The sequence below is a fragment of the Lipotes vexillifer genome, unplaced genomic scaffold (assembly GCF_000442215.2).
Source record: "Lipotes vexillifer unplaced genomic scaffold, Lipotes_vexillifer_v1.1 scaffold1098, whole genome shotgun sequence".
Lineage (NCBI taxonomy): Eukaryota > Metazoa > Chordata > Mammalia > Artiodactyla > Lipotidae > Lipotes > Lipotes vexillifer.
In genome coordinates this window covers 22895-37951 of record NW_006798559.1, presented here as the reverse complement: position 1 = coordinate 37951, position 15057 = coordinate 22895, and the positions used below count along the sequence as shown (strand labels likewise).

The 15057-nt window shown below is 46.4% G+C and overlaps 2 protein-coding genes across 2 annotated transcripts in view; one reads left to right on the top strand and one right to left on the bottom strand.

The window, feature by feature from the left end:
* The window catches only part of MAT2A (methionine adenosyltransferase 2A), a 5453-nt gene extending 2506 nt beyond the window's left edge, over positions 1-2947 (top strand). Inside the window, exons 2-9 of the mRNA XM_007470588.1 lie at positions 1-28; positions 111-233; positions 528-640; positions 728-871; positions 1271-1489; positions 1705-1887; positions 2040-2173; positions 2845-2947. The exon at positions 1-28 is cut by the window's left edge and continues 92 nt beyond it. Of these exons, the coding sequence (XP_007470650.1) occupies positions 1-28; positions 111-233; positions 528-640; positions 728-871; positions 1271-1489; positions 1705-1887; positions 2040-2173; positions 2845-2947 (1047 nt within the window). The remainder of the gene's footprint in view (positions 29-110; positions 234-527; positions 641-727; positions 872-1270; positions 1490-1704; positions 1888-2039; positions 2174-2844) is intronic.
* A 3858-nt stretch (positions 2948-6805) lies between these two features.
* The window catches only part of GGCX (gamma-glutamyl carboxylase), a 17045-nt gene continuing 8793 nt past the window's right edge, over positions 6806-15057 (bottom strand). Inside the window, 11 exon segments of the mRNA XM_007470587.1 lie at positions 6806-8003; positions 8439-8634; positions 8807-8954; positions 9574-9704; positions 9918-10087; positions 10529-10680; positions 11080-11211; positions 11360-11625; positions 11975-12138; positions 13009-13115; positions 13548-13626. Coding sequence (XP_007470649.1) covers positions 7811-8003; positions 8439-8634; positions 8807-8954; positions 9574-9704; positions 9918-10087; positions 10529-10680; positions 11080-11211; positions 11360-11625; positions 11975-12138; positions 13009-13115; positions 13548-13626 — 1738 coding nt within the window. The 3' untranslated portion in view covers positions 6806-7810.

The window sequence follows — 15057 nt, the reverse complement described above, 5'->3', positions numbered from 1 at the left end:
CAGGACCCTGATGCCAAAGTGGCTTGTGGTAGGTTCGGAACACTGCCTTATCACCTGATGAAAATTACTTCATAAAAGTGATGTTTGACTGTGAACCTCTCTTTTACTAGAAACTGTTGCTAAAACTGGAATGATCCTTCTTGCTGGGGAAATTACGTCCAGAGCTGCTGTTGACTACCAGAAAGTGGTTCGTGAAACCATTAAACACATTGGATATGATGATTCTTCCAAAGGTGTGTTTTAATGAGTGGGCTTTCTAACCTCATTTTTCCAGGTATTTTTTTTTCAGTCCTCTCTAGCTGTATCTTCTAGAGTGTTCCTGGGTATATTTAATTCTACTTGTATATTTTTAGTATTTTTGTTCCAGCCCTATTCTTTAAAAGTACTAAGCTTTAGGTATATTTGATTTCTCTAGCAGCATTTAGAATTGCAGATAATTTTAAAATGACAAATTTACTTTGTCGTAAATACAAAGTATTGCTATGGCCCTTTAAAAACAAAACAAAACAACATCGTTTTGTTTATAGGGTTTGACTACAAGACTTGTAACGTGCTAGTGGCCTTGGAGCAACAGTCACCAGATATTGCTCAAGGTGTTCATCTTGATCGGAATGAGGAAGACATTGGTGCAGGAGACCAGGTATCTTGGTAGACATCTATTTGCATCTCTTCTAACATTAAATTCTAAAGCTTGGATTGATTGCATTGGTAACTTTTCCTTTTTTAGGGTTTGATGTTTGGTTATGCCACTGATGAAACAGAGGAATGTATGCCTTTAACCATTGTCTTAGCACACAAGCTCAATGCCAAACTGGCTGAACTACGCCGGAATGGCACTTTGCCTTGGTTACGCCCAGATTCTAAAACTCAAGTAAGTGACGAGTGTCAAAAAACTACACACATTACATTGGCACAGGACTTCAGTAAGGTGTTTTGATTAAAGCTAAGAGAAGAGGGCTTCCCCGGTGGCACAGTGGCTGAGAGTCTGCCTGCCAATGCAGGGGACACGGGTTCCTGCCCCAGTCCGGGAAGATCCCACATGCCGCGGAGCGGCTGGGCCCGTGAGCCATGGCCGCTGAGCCTGCGCATCCGGAGCCTGTGCTCCGCAATGGGAGAGGCCACAGCAGTGAGAGGCCCGCGTACCGCAAAAAAAAAAAAAGCTAAGAGAAGAATATGGTTTGTTCTCTGTATTGTAATGTAGGGTAGAGAATCAGGAACAAAGCTATTGTTTAATAGACTGATGTTCTGATGATCTGTTTTCGCTTTCAAGGTGACTGTGCAGTATATGCAGGACCGAGGTGCTGTGCTTCCCATCAGAGTCCACACAATTGTTATATCTGTTCAGCATGATGAAGAAGTTTGTCTAGATGAGATGAGGGATGCCCTAAAGGAGAAAGTCATCAAAGCCGTTGTACCTGCAAAGTATCTTGATGAGGATACAATCTATCATCTACAGCCAAGTGGCAGATTTGTTATTGGTGGGCCTCAGGTAAGGTCTTAACAATGTCAATTCAGTTGCTTTTTTGGATCTTCTGTTACTTGCTAAAATTTGGCTACTTCCACCTTTTTCCTAGGGTTTTTGAAGCCTACATGTGCCTCTTCTGAGGATATTTGCCAAGTGATATTGAATAACCATTTAACAAGCCTGACCTAGAACCACTGGAAAGGATTAGGCATAAAGTAACTTAAATCCTATAATTTCAGGGTGATGCTGGTTTGACTGGCCGGAAAATCATTGTGGACACTTACGGTGGTTGGGGAGCTCATGGAGGAGGTGCCTTTTCAGGAAAGGATTATACCAAGGTGGACCGTTCAGCTGCTTATGCTGCTCGTTGGGTGGCAAAATCCCTTGTTAAAGGAGGTCTGTGCAGAAGGGTTCTTGTTCAGGTATATACTTCTATATAACTGGGTTGACTAAAAGGCATGTAAGCGGGAGGGCATTTAGCAGTTATCTACTTGTGTTTTTTTGATACCAGTGTATTACACAAGTATGTGGGTCTTTTGATCACTGACTCTTAACGACATTTAAATTCTTTTAGGTCTCTTATGCTATTGGAGTATCTCATCCATTGTCTATCTCCATTTTCCATTATGGCACCTCTCAGAAGAGTGAGAGAGAGCTATTAGAGATTGTGAAGAAGAATTTTGACCTCCGCCCTGGGGTCATTGTCAGGTAAAGATGGTAAAGACTATTGCTAGTGAAAAACATTGAGGGTGTGGGTGTGTATGTATATATACTTGATATATTCAAATCTGAGAAAGTGAAGGTGTGAAGGAAGACTGGAGTGGGGAAACATGGTAATTCCTAGAATGTGTTGATGTCATTTTTAAATTGCCGTCAGTAAAGGCTTAAATTATTAGGAAAACGCTAAAATTACAGTGCTGCATGGCTTAGACTAACCACCCTAGAAAGTCCTCCACATTTGATATAGGCTTTGTGCTCCTGTGACCTAAGGGATGTTTACTTAAAAGAAATTTTAGTACAGATGAATGGGCATGGCTGTTACAAAGAAAATAACCATGGTAGGGTGTGGGCCTGGGACCTCGGTAAGTATTCCATGATTTTAGATGAGCTTTTGACACTTGAAATGTCTCAGAATAATGACAAGTTTTCATATTTGTTGAGCCAGGGACGGAAAAACAAGAACTATAGTTACTAATAAGGACTGTGCAAGGAGTTTGGACACCAGGGAAGTAACAAACACTTTTGCCACAAACTTCTTTCCTAGCATACCCCAGAGAACTGAACTCATTTGCCAGAAGTCTTGAAAATGAGTCTTGCTGATTGTTTTGCTTTAATTTAATTGAATGCTACATATTAAGTTACGGACTTGTATATTCCAGGGATCTGGATCTGAAGAAGCCAATTTATCAGAGGACTGCAGCCTATGGCCACTTTGGTAGGGACAGCTTCCCATGGGAAGTGCCCAAAAAGCTTAAATATTGAAAGTGTTAGCCTTTTTTCCCCAGACTTGTTGGCGTAGGCTACAGAGAAGCCTTCAAGCTCTGAGGGAAAGGGCCCTTCTTCCTAAATTTTCCTGTCCTCTTTCAGCTCCTGATCAGTTGCAGTCACTCTAGTCAATGACATGAATTTTAGCTTGTGTGGGGGACTGTAAGTTGGGCTTGCTATTCTGTCCCTAGGTGTTTTGTTCACCATTATAATGAATTTAGTGAGCATAGGTGATCCATGTAACTGCCTAGAAACAAACCAACAGCACTGTAGTAAACAATGCTTTGAAATTGAACCTTTGTGCCCTATCACCCAACCTTCTAAAATCCTAATTGCATTGACTTTCCCACCAAATGCTGAAAATGTCCTTGTAACGTGCACGTAAAGTACTTGTAGTTCCATTATAGCCTCTGTCTGGCAATGCCACAGCCCTGTCAGCATGAATTTGTAATGTCTTGAGCTCTATTATGAATGTGAAGCCTTTCCTTATCCTCCCCTTTAACTTGATCCATTTCTAATTATGTAGCTCTTTGTCAGGGAGTGTTCTCTATCCAGTCATTCTTGCATGTAACGCAAGTTCCAGTTGGAGCTCTAGCCTGACATGAGAAAGGGAAAAAAAAAAGGCAGTTACCATTAAACCATCTCCCTGGTGCTTATGCTCTTAATTGCCATCTCTTAAACAGCACCAAATCAAAATCTCTCCACTTTTCAGCTGTCTTTTGGAGGACGTACGTAATAAGGTTTTTATTTAGTAAATCAATCCTATGCATGGTTTCAGCACTAGCCAAACCACCAACTCCTAGCTCTAGAAAAACAGGCACTTGGCACCCTTGTGATGTCATACAAAGAAGTCACAGGGCTGTACCTGAGGGTCTGTAGGTTGCACACTTTGGTACCAGATAACTTTTTTTTTTCTTTATAAGAAAGACTGAGCACTCCACACTGCACAATAAGTCCTCCCAGGGTTTTAACTTTGTTTTGTTTTCAAAACCAGGTCCAATGAGCTTTCTGAACAGCTGGTGTAGCTACAGAGAAACCAGCTTCCTTCAGAGAGCAGTGCTTTTGGCGGGGAGGAGGAAATCCCTTCATACTTGAACATTTTCTAATTGCTTATTTATTGTATTCTGGGGTATGGCGTAAGTACAGAGAAGCCATCACCTCAGATGGCAGCTTTTAAAAGTTTTTTTTTTCTTTTTTTTCTTTTTTTTCTTTCTTTTTTTTTTTTTTCCTCAACACCATGATTCCTTTAACATGTTTCCAGCATTCCCAGGTAGGCCAAGGTGTCCTACAGAAAAACCTTGGGTTAGACCTACAGGGGTTCTGGCTGGTGTTAACAGAAGGGAGGGCAGAGCTGGTGCAGCTGGCCATGGAGAAAGCTGACTTGGCTGGTGTGGTACAGAGAAGCCAGCTTGTTTACATGCTTATTCCATGACTGCTTGCCCTAAGCAGAAAGTGCCTTTCAGTATCTATTTTTGGAGGTTTATTACGTATGTCTGGTTCTCAATTCCAACAGTTTAATGAAGATCTAAATAAAATGCTAGGTTCTACCTTAACCTGTGTCCATTATTCTTTTAAAGTGTTTTGGTATGAATATGAATTGAACATACTTTTTAACCCTGAGTAATTGTAATCCCACCCATGGTTTAGGGAAATCACTTCAATCCTGACTGCAGGCATTTAAACAGTTTGTAAATCATATCCCTTGTACTGAGGAAGTCCAAGGTTTGATCTCCGTTTGTCCAGCACTGCCTTTTTTGGCCAATACACTGGGCAAAATTCACAGCTCCTTATTACAGCAGCCGGTTCTATACCATCAGCAGTGTTTTAAATTATCTAAGGTTAAGGGCATAAAAACCATTAACGTGAGTGTAATGTGGAAGGAGTGATAATGTTCACTCTAGAAAATTTAAACCAATTTTCATCTTTTTGAAAATGTAGAAAGTTTATTTAATGCCTTAAGTTTCCCGTTTATATAAACAGGTGTTAAAGGCTGCAAGTTACATGTTCAGTACATACTACAGTTTGAAAAGGGTTTTTAAACGGTGGTGAGAGAAAAGCTTATTCTAAAATTGGAGAAGGTTCATCAGCCAGAGCTTGGACCATCCTTCCTTGAGCCTAGCAGCCACTTGGCACATGTTCATACCAGCACGTATGAGATCAAGTGGTTCAAACACTTCACTGTGCTCTGCTGTTGCAGACGTGAGGCCCAAGGAATGCTTATACCTGGTTGCCTGGAGGCTTAGGAGTTTAGAAACATTTGGGGTGGAAGGGCAAGGTTAAATCTTCTGATCTGCTCTGAAACTTGAGAAGTTCAACTTTGCACGACATTGAAAAACTCCAGAAAAAGTTTCAAGAAGCCTTTAGATGCCACTGCATTGCTAGCTGAAGATAAGTTAACCATCTTGGCCAAATGGGGGGATGAGGATGAGTACATGCCTGTAGGCTGGTGAAGTGACACCAGAGAGAGGACTGCTTTGAGGTTCGGTTCAATATTTACTAGGATGACCCCTGCTCTCGAGCTTGCAGACTAAAGAGAGAGACCTTCAAGGTGGCTTGTCCTCTGCCTAGCCCCGGGGTGGAGGTGGGGATTAACCAGCTGAGGGAGGAGTAGAAGCAAAGGCATGAAACGGGTGAAGGTGAAGGTGATTACAGCTGAGAATCAAAAGCATGAGGTGTTAATAGTAAGGAAATGTCCTATTTCATGTTTAAGTTGAAAGTCATACTTTTCTACAGAGTTTCAAGGGGGATGACACTGGTCAGGGACAGAAGGATCTAAATGCTCGGGGTAGGATGCAAAGCCTTCTGGCGAAAAGGACATTAATTACCAGGGCCTGAATACTGAAACCTGAATAACCCAGATTTTCACCAGTGAACAGCTTTTCTTAACCAGTATTAGACTAGCACCTTTCTTCATCCCACCCCAACATTTTCATTTGGAAAATGAGACAGGTTGGAGGAAAGCAGCATCCTTGCCTGTATTAAGATACTTTTTGCAGGAGTTTCCTTCTGAAGTGACGAAGAGTTGTTGTTTTGACCAAGTAAAAAGGAGGGTGTGGGCAGCAGTTGCGGGAAAGGACATGGTGCCAAGGTGTATCGTGTCACTGAGATCTGCAAAAGGACTGAAAACCAGTGTTTCCGCCACATCGGTGCAAGATGCCCTGTGGCACAGCCATCACTGACCCACAAAATGCCTTGTATGAATCAGAGGGACTTTACTGCCAGGCCCCACTTGGCCTCAGCTGGGTGCCCTTAGTCAGGCCTAACCTGCACAACTACATGGCAGCCCTGCTCTGGTCTATCCCTAACTGGATTCCAGTATAAAGGCTGAAGGAACGGAGGTGGTAGAGATGAATTCAATAGGTCCAAGAAGTAAGAGGTAGAATTAGTGGGACTTGAAATCTTAAGAAATGAGGAAAAAAGGAGTCAAGGCTGATGACTCACAGATGGCTTGGTTAAAAAAACAAAAAAACAGTTGCCATTCACTAATAAAGGAGACACAAGTCTGAGTTGGGGATGAATGCAAGTTCTGTTTATGACAGAGTTTGAAAGCTCTGTAGGATATCCAGCTGGAGCTAGCTAGATACACAGGTCTAGGGCACAGGAAAGAAACCTAAGCGGCAGCATCACTGGAAACCATGGAGTAGACATAATCATCCCAAGTGTGTACAGTGAAAAGGCAGCTGCCTAGCAAAGAACCCTGAGACTGGGTGGAGTGGAACATGCGAAGAGAAGCCTGAAAACAGATGCAATCCTTTATCAAAGTTCCTGGGACTGCCAGTCTACTGACATCTCTGCCTGAAGACCATGAGCTCCCAAGCAGGGCCTGTTTTTTAGTTAGTTAGTCTTTTTCTTTTTAATTACCCTATGCATTCTAACTTCCTAGCCCAGGGCCAGGCCTTTGAATTTTCACAGAATTGAGGATCCTAAATCACATCCAAACTTTCTACATCCAAAGTCTACAAAGTGACTGTCAACATTCCCATATCCCTCGTTTGGTTAAATCTTACTTTACGTCACCTCCTGCTCATTAAAGGCTAGAATAATGCTAAATACTAAGCTTATTTGTAGATAAATACCACTACTAATCACCTAAATTTTGTTACTAGTTTAACTCTTTTGCTATTCTAACTATGCTCATGACTGCTACTGAAAAACGTACTCGCTGTATAAATAATAGGAACAAAGAAGGAACCAAAATTGCAGTGAAGAGAAAATTATTCTCTGTGCATTTAAAACCTGATCACCATCCTAATCATACTTTATAATTGGACAAGTTTTAAGCTACGTTGTTTCAGAATTATTGTCAAGGATTCTGAAAATTACAAGCAGCAGGGTGCAGGACCTTTAAGTCAAACAGACTTGAGGTTCAAACCATCAGTCCATCCCTTATTAGGTGTATGTCTTATGAGCAAATTATATTACCTCTCAGCCTCAGTTTCCCCAACCATAAAATAGGGCTTATGGCCGTTAAGGACTAAATGTAATAATGCTGGAACAGTGCTTCACACAGTGCCTAGCATACGGCAAGCACTTGAGAACAGCCAGCTATTATCTTCATCATGGAACATTAAATCTCTTTCACCAAGGAGCCAGTCACTTTCAACCTGATCCTTACCCTTTCATCCTAGAAAGACATTTTCACGTTGTTTTTTAACTCCCCAGGCCCCTCAACCTTGGATTGATAAATCTTATCCTTGCTTTACTTCCTTGGTTCCTCTAATCTATCGTCTCTGAATTTATCAGAGCTATGGATAAGGAAGAAAAATGTAAAAAAAAATCTGAATTTTTCAGATGTCCACTGCATAGGTAACGGTCTTGTAACTGGCTGCTCCTTTATCTGTACCCAACATCTGGCCTCCCTCAGAACTCTGAGTGGACAGCGTCAGCATTTGGCTCAGAAGGATTAGGATTTGAAGAATCTGTGTTTGAAGGACTCGGCTCCCCAACTGGCTCAAAGGGTCGCAAGTTCGCATAAGTCACCTCTTGGGCCAGCTGCTCCAGGGAAGGGCGGCCTAATACCAGATTTCGAAGTGAGATACAAGTCATCAGAAAGCTGAAAAAGAGGGAAAAAGCCAGCAATCCAAACTCCTGTTTCAACATAGGCATTCCTGCCAAAGCCCTTAGGGGACACCTGGTCCTACCCCCTCACCCAGGCATAAATGAGACTCTCCCCTCAAGCACCCCAACATCCCAGTTGGAAGGGCACCCCACTCCTTATACAGTCTGGTAGAGGACTCCAGGGTGGGGTAGGAATAACCCACAGGGAGGCTGGAGAAAACCTGAGGCAGAACAAGACAGCGGCCATCAGACACCACTTATTCTCCCATTCAATCAGGGAGAGGAGAATGGAGAGGACAAAAGGGAGGAATTTAGCACTGGGTTGTCCTTTCCTGGGAAACAGTCCCTACTGTTACCCTCACCAGAGAAGAGTTACTCAGCCTGCAAACATCTGATGGCAGAGACACATAATGCTGTGGGTAAAACTTACCTGCGGCGAAAGACATAGAGCTTTCGCAGCAAGAAGCGGAGGAGTCGCTCGTGGAAAGGGGCATTTCGCCGGCGTTCGATCTCCTGGAGCCTTTGCTGGCGTCTAAGAAAGGTCTGAACCAGCGGGGTTGGCTCAGGGCCCCCTTTGACTTCCCCTTCCAGCAGAGGTTGCAGCTCTGGAGGCAGAGGCTCTCTTTCTGCCCGAAAGAGGGCAAAAAGAGGAATCACTGAGAGAGAGCATTCTCTCTCCTAGAACTCCCCTTTCCCCAGCTAGACGCTTCAAGTTCATTCTTTAATGGCTAGATCCTCACTCACAACCCTGACTTCTTGTAAAGCGGGCTATCTCAGCCCAAATCTTCCTATACTCACCACTTCCATTCTCCACCTTCTCCTTCAATTCTTGCAGGTATGCCAGGTCTTGCTCCAGTGCAAGCTCTGTAGTGTTGACATAGACGTACATGTAGCAGGAAGGACTGGGCGACATTGTATACACCTTATGGTACTCACCAGCAGGCAACTGAAAAGAGGGAAGAAACAGATCTCTTTCACCCTCTAGCCTTTCCCTAGCCAGCCTATGGCCTCCCTACACTGTACCCCGCCCCCAGACATCTTTCTTCTTGTGTGTTGGAGTCCAAAGGAACTGACCTCTAGAACGCTGAATGAGGCTATTCACAGCCCCCCTGGGGCCCTTGCTTTTTTGAGCTCCCACTGCATTATTGTTATGTTACAGTATTTTGAGTCTGTAATAAATCAACTCTACCAGTCTAAACTTTTCTACCATTGTTTTTTTCTGTCGTTTTTGTTTTGTTTTTCTAATATTTATTTATTTATTTGGCTGCATCGGGTCTTATTTGCAGCACGCGGGACCTTCATTGTGGCACACGGGCTTCTCTCTAGTTGTGGCGCACGGGCTCCAGGGCAAATGGGCTCAGTAGTTGCGGCACGCGGGCTCTCTAGTTGTGGCGTGGGCTCAGTAGTTGTGGCGCGGGTGGGCTTAGTTGCCCCACAGCATGTGGGATCTTAGTTCCCCAACCAGGGATCGTACCCACGTCCCCTGCATTGGAAGGTGGGTTCTTAACCACTGGACCACCAGGGAAGTGGTGGTCCCTCTACCATTGTTAATTCGAGCAAAATACCTGCATTTTTTCTCCCTCCTGAAGAGTCTGGTTCTTCTGTTCTGCCACCAGCTCCACAGTTACCTCTCCCTGCAGCAGCTGGATGCTAGTGTTGCCCAGGTCTTCGCTCACAAAGTTCTCCAGGTGCAGCCCTGTCAGGCAAGAGTTCCCCAACCCACCCCATGGTGGAGTGAACTCACCCCCAGCCAGAACAGAGAAATCACACCTTCACCACCACCCCCCACCTCGGGTTTCAAAAACCTTCCTCCCACCAGGAGAGGCCCCTCCCCACTCCATCACACACCATATCCCTGGCCAACGAAGCCAAGAGGGAGACAGCAAAGCCTCCTTGCTCTCCTCCGTACCAGGGAAATCAGCGATGAAGACCACTTCGGTGTGGTTGTCCAGGCTGCTCTTGATTTCCTGTAATTTGGCTCTCCAGGGAGACAGGTCCATCAGTAGCGGCTGCAGCCAAGGTGTACGCTGGAAGGGGGACCAGGTAGCCTGCACGATGTCCACACGAGGGTCAAAAATCCTTAGGAAAGAAAACCATGTTCTAAGGAGGCCACAGCCACCTATGCACTGGCATTTCTGGTTCTGTTCTATTCATCACTGTTCCCAGAGAGAGGAAACAGGGTTTTTCAGAAAGAAGAAATGGCCTACATCAGCATGTTATTGCCAGTTTGGGACAGAGAGAGGAGGGGAAAGAGATTCTGCAGCACTGGGAAGAGTGGGAGTTAGTGGCCACCTGACAAGGGCTGTGATAACAGCTTCGAAAAGAATAAGTGCATTACCTTTTCTTCAGGGTGATGGTGCCCCCTGCCGGAAGCAATCCACTATGCCCACAACCAGGTCAACAGGGACATGCACCCGAGGACAGCCTTTCAAGCAAGACAACACTGGGGAGCATGGGCTATTCATCTTGGCAGAAAGAGCTAGACTTCATTTCTCCCCCTTCTCTGCTCCCCTTGCCCACCTCTGCTGGAAGCGGTCATTGATGGAGACCCAAATATCAAAGTAGATCTGGGGCTCAGTGACATTGTACTTGGGAAGCAGGCGGCTCAGGCAAGTGGCATATTGCTTCAGCATGTCCGCATGATCCTTCCAACGCCGGCTCTGTGTGAATACCTGCCCCAAACCCCCACGTTAGTCCCACCTCATTGTTATGGAGCCTCTGGACAGGTCATGCAATGCCAAGGGCACAGAGAGACCCCTGCCTGCTGCCAGTTCTGACAGAGAAACAGCAACAGCCACAAAACCACACAAAACCACACAAAACTCGCTGGAAGAATTTCTCATTGCTGGGCTAGTGGTACTCACCTTTCCTAAATCTCATCTCAGTTCAGGGAAGTGAACGACATCACCCTATTTCAACCCCCACCAAAGAAGCACTCCACGGGGCTCCAGAGAAAGGGCAGAGTGGGCCCAAATGTGTTTTATTTCATAATTGTGTTTACGACCAAACCAGACCCCAAAGCTCAAGGGGGCCTCTGAAGGCCAGTAAATCGTCAGCATCAGACATCTCACCCCAGGGTTGAGGTAGCCCAGCTCGCCGGTGCGGCCATCACGGTAGGTGATCTTCACATGCTGGTGGGAGCGGGAGTGCACCATCATGTCCCAGGAATAGCCGTACAGCCCGTTTGTCCAGTTGTTATAGCCCTGAGGAGGCAGGGCAGTGGCAATCAGCTCGATGGTCCTCACGCTGACACCATCCTCCACCAAGAGAGGTCTGCAAGACCAGCCCCGTTCTCTCCCGGTTGCCGTCGCCTCCACCGCTATCCAAGGTTAACCCCCAGCCCACACGTACCTGGGTGAGGAAATGGGAATAGGGCAGGAAGAGCTGCTCCAGGAGGTAGAGCAGGGTGAAGGCGGCGCCCAGCCGATGGCGCAGCCCTGGCTTCTGACCACCTTTGGCCCGGCTCCTCTTATACACGCAGGAAGCACTGGGCTGGGGGGCAGTCCTGAGGGGCAGCAGTTCTTGCAGCCTTTTCGGGCAGTGAGCCACTAGCTTCCGAGGCCACTCGGGAGAGCAGAAGAGAGGGCTGCTGGCCAGCATGACGTAGGGGAACATACCTAGAAAAGCAGGGAGAAAACCAGCACGTCGGGAGTTTGGCCGGAGGAAAATGTGGGTAATCGCCTCAACCCCCTTCCCCTAGGCAGCCTTTCCCAGGTACTCCACTGATGATGAAAGAAGTTCTCAACTCCAGTCTATTTCTCGCCGGAGAAACTTACTACAGAACGTACATGCTGAGCCCGGAAGCCGCCAGCCGCCTCCCTGTTTGTTTCCATCTCACAGAGACCGCATCCGGCTCAGCTTGGCGCCCGTCCCTGTCACCACCTCCCACTGCCACACATGCCACTGGCTCGTCCCTCCCCTTCACACCTGTGGTTTCCTATTTCCCACCAGACTATAGGAACTGACCAATGCTGAAGAGCTGGGAATTCATGCAGTGGAAGTAGGACACGAAGAGGAGGCCAATGGATCTTGAGGCATCAAAGAAGAGCAGGAAACCGGCAGAGAGGTCGAGCAGCAGTCCGCACCAGTGCACCACCAGCAGACTAGTCATCTCCTCAGACAATACAAATCTGCGGACACCAGGGTCAAAAGTCAGGCACCAGCACTCACGGCACACTCACAGCAGATGTACCTCTGCTACCCTGTCCTTGCTGCAGGATCCACCCCAGCAGGTGGGTGGAAGAACTCCGCACAAAGACATCCTCTGGTAGGGTTTTCCAACCCCTCTTCATTTCCACATACTTTAGGTGGCCATCTTTTTTCAACATACCCTATGTAATAAGCAAGAGCGCATCTCCGAGGGCACAATTTGATTTAGCAGTGTGTGTTGTGGCGGGCAGGTTCTTTGTGGAGGTTATACATGAGAAGAAACCGTAATAGGGGAACGCCTGGCTAACATCATCACGGTGTCAAACTTTAGGAACTGGGAGATGACAGGCAAGAGGGAAAAGAACAAAGTAAAACAAGAGGAAAGAAGAAACGGGAGGAAGAGTGAGGTCAGAGAGGAGCAGCTCTGTTTTGGAAAGAGCTGGCAACAATGGTATTGTCGGGGCAAGGGGCGCTGACTGCCCATCTGCTCCGCACGCCGGCCAAGGAGTCCTGGCGAGAGGCTGGGGTGGCTACCCGAGGACAGAGGCACCACCGCAGCAACTGCTAGGGCCACTGCCTCACTCACCAAGTCACCCAGCCCTGGCGCTTTCCTTTCCTTTACTGCTTTTCCCTCTGTTTCCGCCCACACTGTAAGTCTCCCAGGGGCAGCTAGGCCTAGATCTTTAGATACCCTCAACTCTGCCTTCCGCTGAACAGGGAGATGAGTGGACAGAGGGAAACATGTGCAAATTCAGGCAAAGTGGGAAGAGCAGCCGTGACCACAGACCTGAGGGAGGCAAGCCCCCCACTCTGCACCTGGGCCACATGAGGCCACTTGCCCTGCCGCTCACTTGAAGGGACTGAAGAGCCAGTGCCGGGACAGGTATTCCATGGAGTAGCCTTCCACCCAGTCTGCATCCAGCTTTTTCACGCCCGCAATGAAGTACACGATGAAGATCTGCAAACACAAAACGAATGTTCAAACCAAGTCAGAACCCTGTCCCCTACAGACAGTCACAAATCAGTTCTGATGCCAGTTCAGGGCCCAGGGGAGACTAGATCCATTCTTCTATTCACTCATCTCATATATTCACTCACCCGACATCCTACAGATGCCAGGCACAGTACTGGGCACCAAAGAAAGTCATAGTGTTACTCTTTCCTCATGAGGATTCTAATCCAGAGGGAACAAAGCTCGACTCTTTCTATGACAAGGGGAGAGACCCCAGAGATTAGGGGGTTGGAAACAAGGGGAAAGCCAGCCCAGCTTTCCAGCAAGGGGGGAAAAAGAGAAGATCCAGGGAGGCAGAGCAGAGCGTAGTCTGGCAGTGGGACAGCCGTGCTGACAATGGCTGTTGAGAACAGCTCCCCCTCTCCTGAAATCCTGTACCTGGCCACGCAGCACAGCATAGTTCCAAAGAGGCACGTGGGCGTTCCGCTTCCGGGCATTCAGCAGGCCGTCCACAGACCTGCAGCGACGGGGAGAAGGGCGGAGGACAGCTTCTTAGTCCAGTCCCATTTCTCCCTTGGGACTGGCAGAAATGCTTTTTAAGTGTAATGCCCTCTCTATCCCAGGACGCCTCCCACACCTTCTCCGGTCCTCTGGGCTATTCCGAGGTCCTTTAGAATTATATGAGCATACTGCAACAACGACTATCTTAATTCACAACAGAAATATTACTAGTGAGTTATAACAATAGAAAGTTCAGTGTTTACCATTCCTTTAGTTAGCAAATTAGTTTCTCCTAAAGAAATAGACTGGGAACAAGACTACAATGCTAGAATATGGCTGAATATGAAAAAGAACGAATTTGAGGCAACATTTGAAAAGCTAAAGGTGTATGAAACTATATATAGTGCATTTTAAAAAAAGTTTCAATTTCCAAGACAAACTGACACTTCATAGACCCGGATGCTAGGATCTAGTGCCAGAGGGTACCTGCTAACAGCTTACCTAGGCTAAGAACTGATGAAACCAGGCTACTAAGATTAGGTGTATTCTGGGGAGGCAGAAGCAAAGTAGGTTTTCAAGAAGACACAGAATGAGCAGAGAAGCCAGGAAAGGGGCAGCTTACACTTGTGGTCAAGAGCATGGGAGCCTGTAGTTAAGGAGACCTGGAGTCTCACTTACGCCTCTTACATGCTATGTGACCCTAGGCAAGTCCTTTACTTCTCTAAGCCTTAGTTTCTTCATCTATAAAATGGGAATAGCACTATGGACCTCATGGGGTTATAATGTGGAAAAATTTAAAGTGTTTAGCATAGTGCCTGGCACGTGGAAAGCCTTCAGTAAGCGATGGATATTTTTTCAAACTGTGTAAAAGTCATAAAAATGAGACTTTTCGGGAGTATTCTGTCAAAAGTGCCTCTCTGTGATGACAGCTGGCCACTCTGAATGAATGTAAAGGTTTACAAAAGGAGTATCTGAATGTGTGTGTTGATGAAAGAAGTTTAATGACTAATAAATCACCAACAAATCCAATATTTGAGATTTTTTCCCCCTACACTCATGTTACTGACGGCTCATACTCGCTTTTCACTTAATAATGGGGGAACCCTTAAAGGTCATCTGCCCTGCCACCCTGCCTCCAAATCCCTTCTCCATCTCCCCTGAGAGACGGTCACCTGAGCCAGAGGTCGAGGAGGGTTACCTCCTCCTGGGACAGCACTGCTCAGCAGCCCTGGTGGGCCCTCTCCTTCTGACATGACTCTGCCCCACAGCAACTTCCACTCCTGGCTCTAACTCTGTCCCTCTGGGCTCACACAGAAAGTCTGCTCCCTCTTCCACATGACCACCCTTGTAGTACGTGAGAACAGCTATGTCTGGCTTTAGTCTTCTCTTCCTCTCTCTAAGAGGATTACAGGAAGTGGATAGATCAAGGCACCTAGGGAGATAGGGA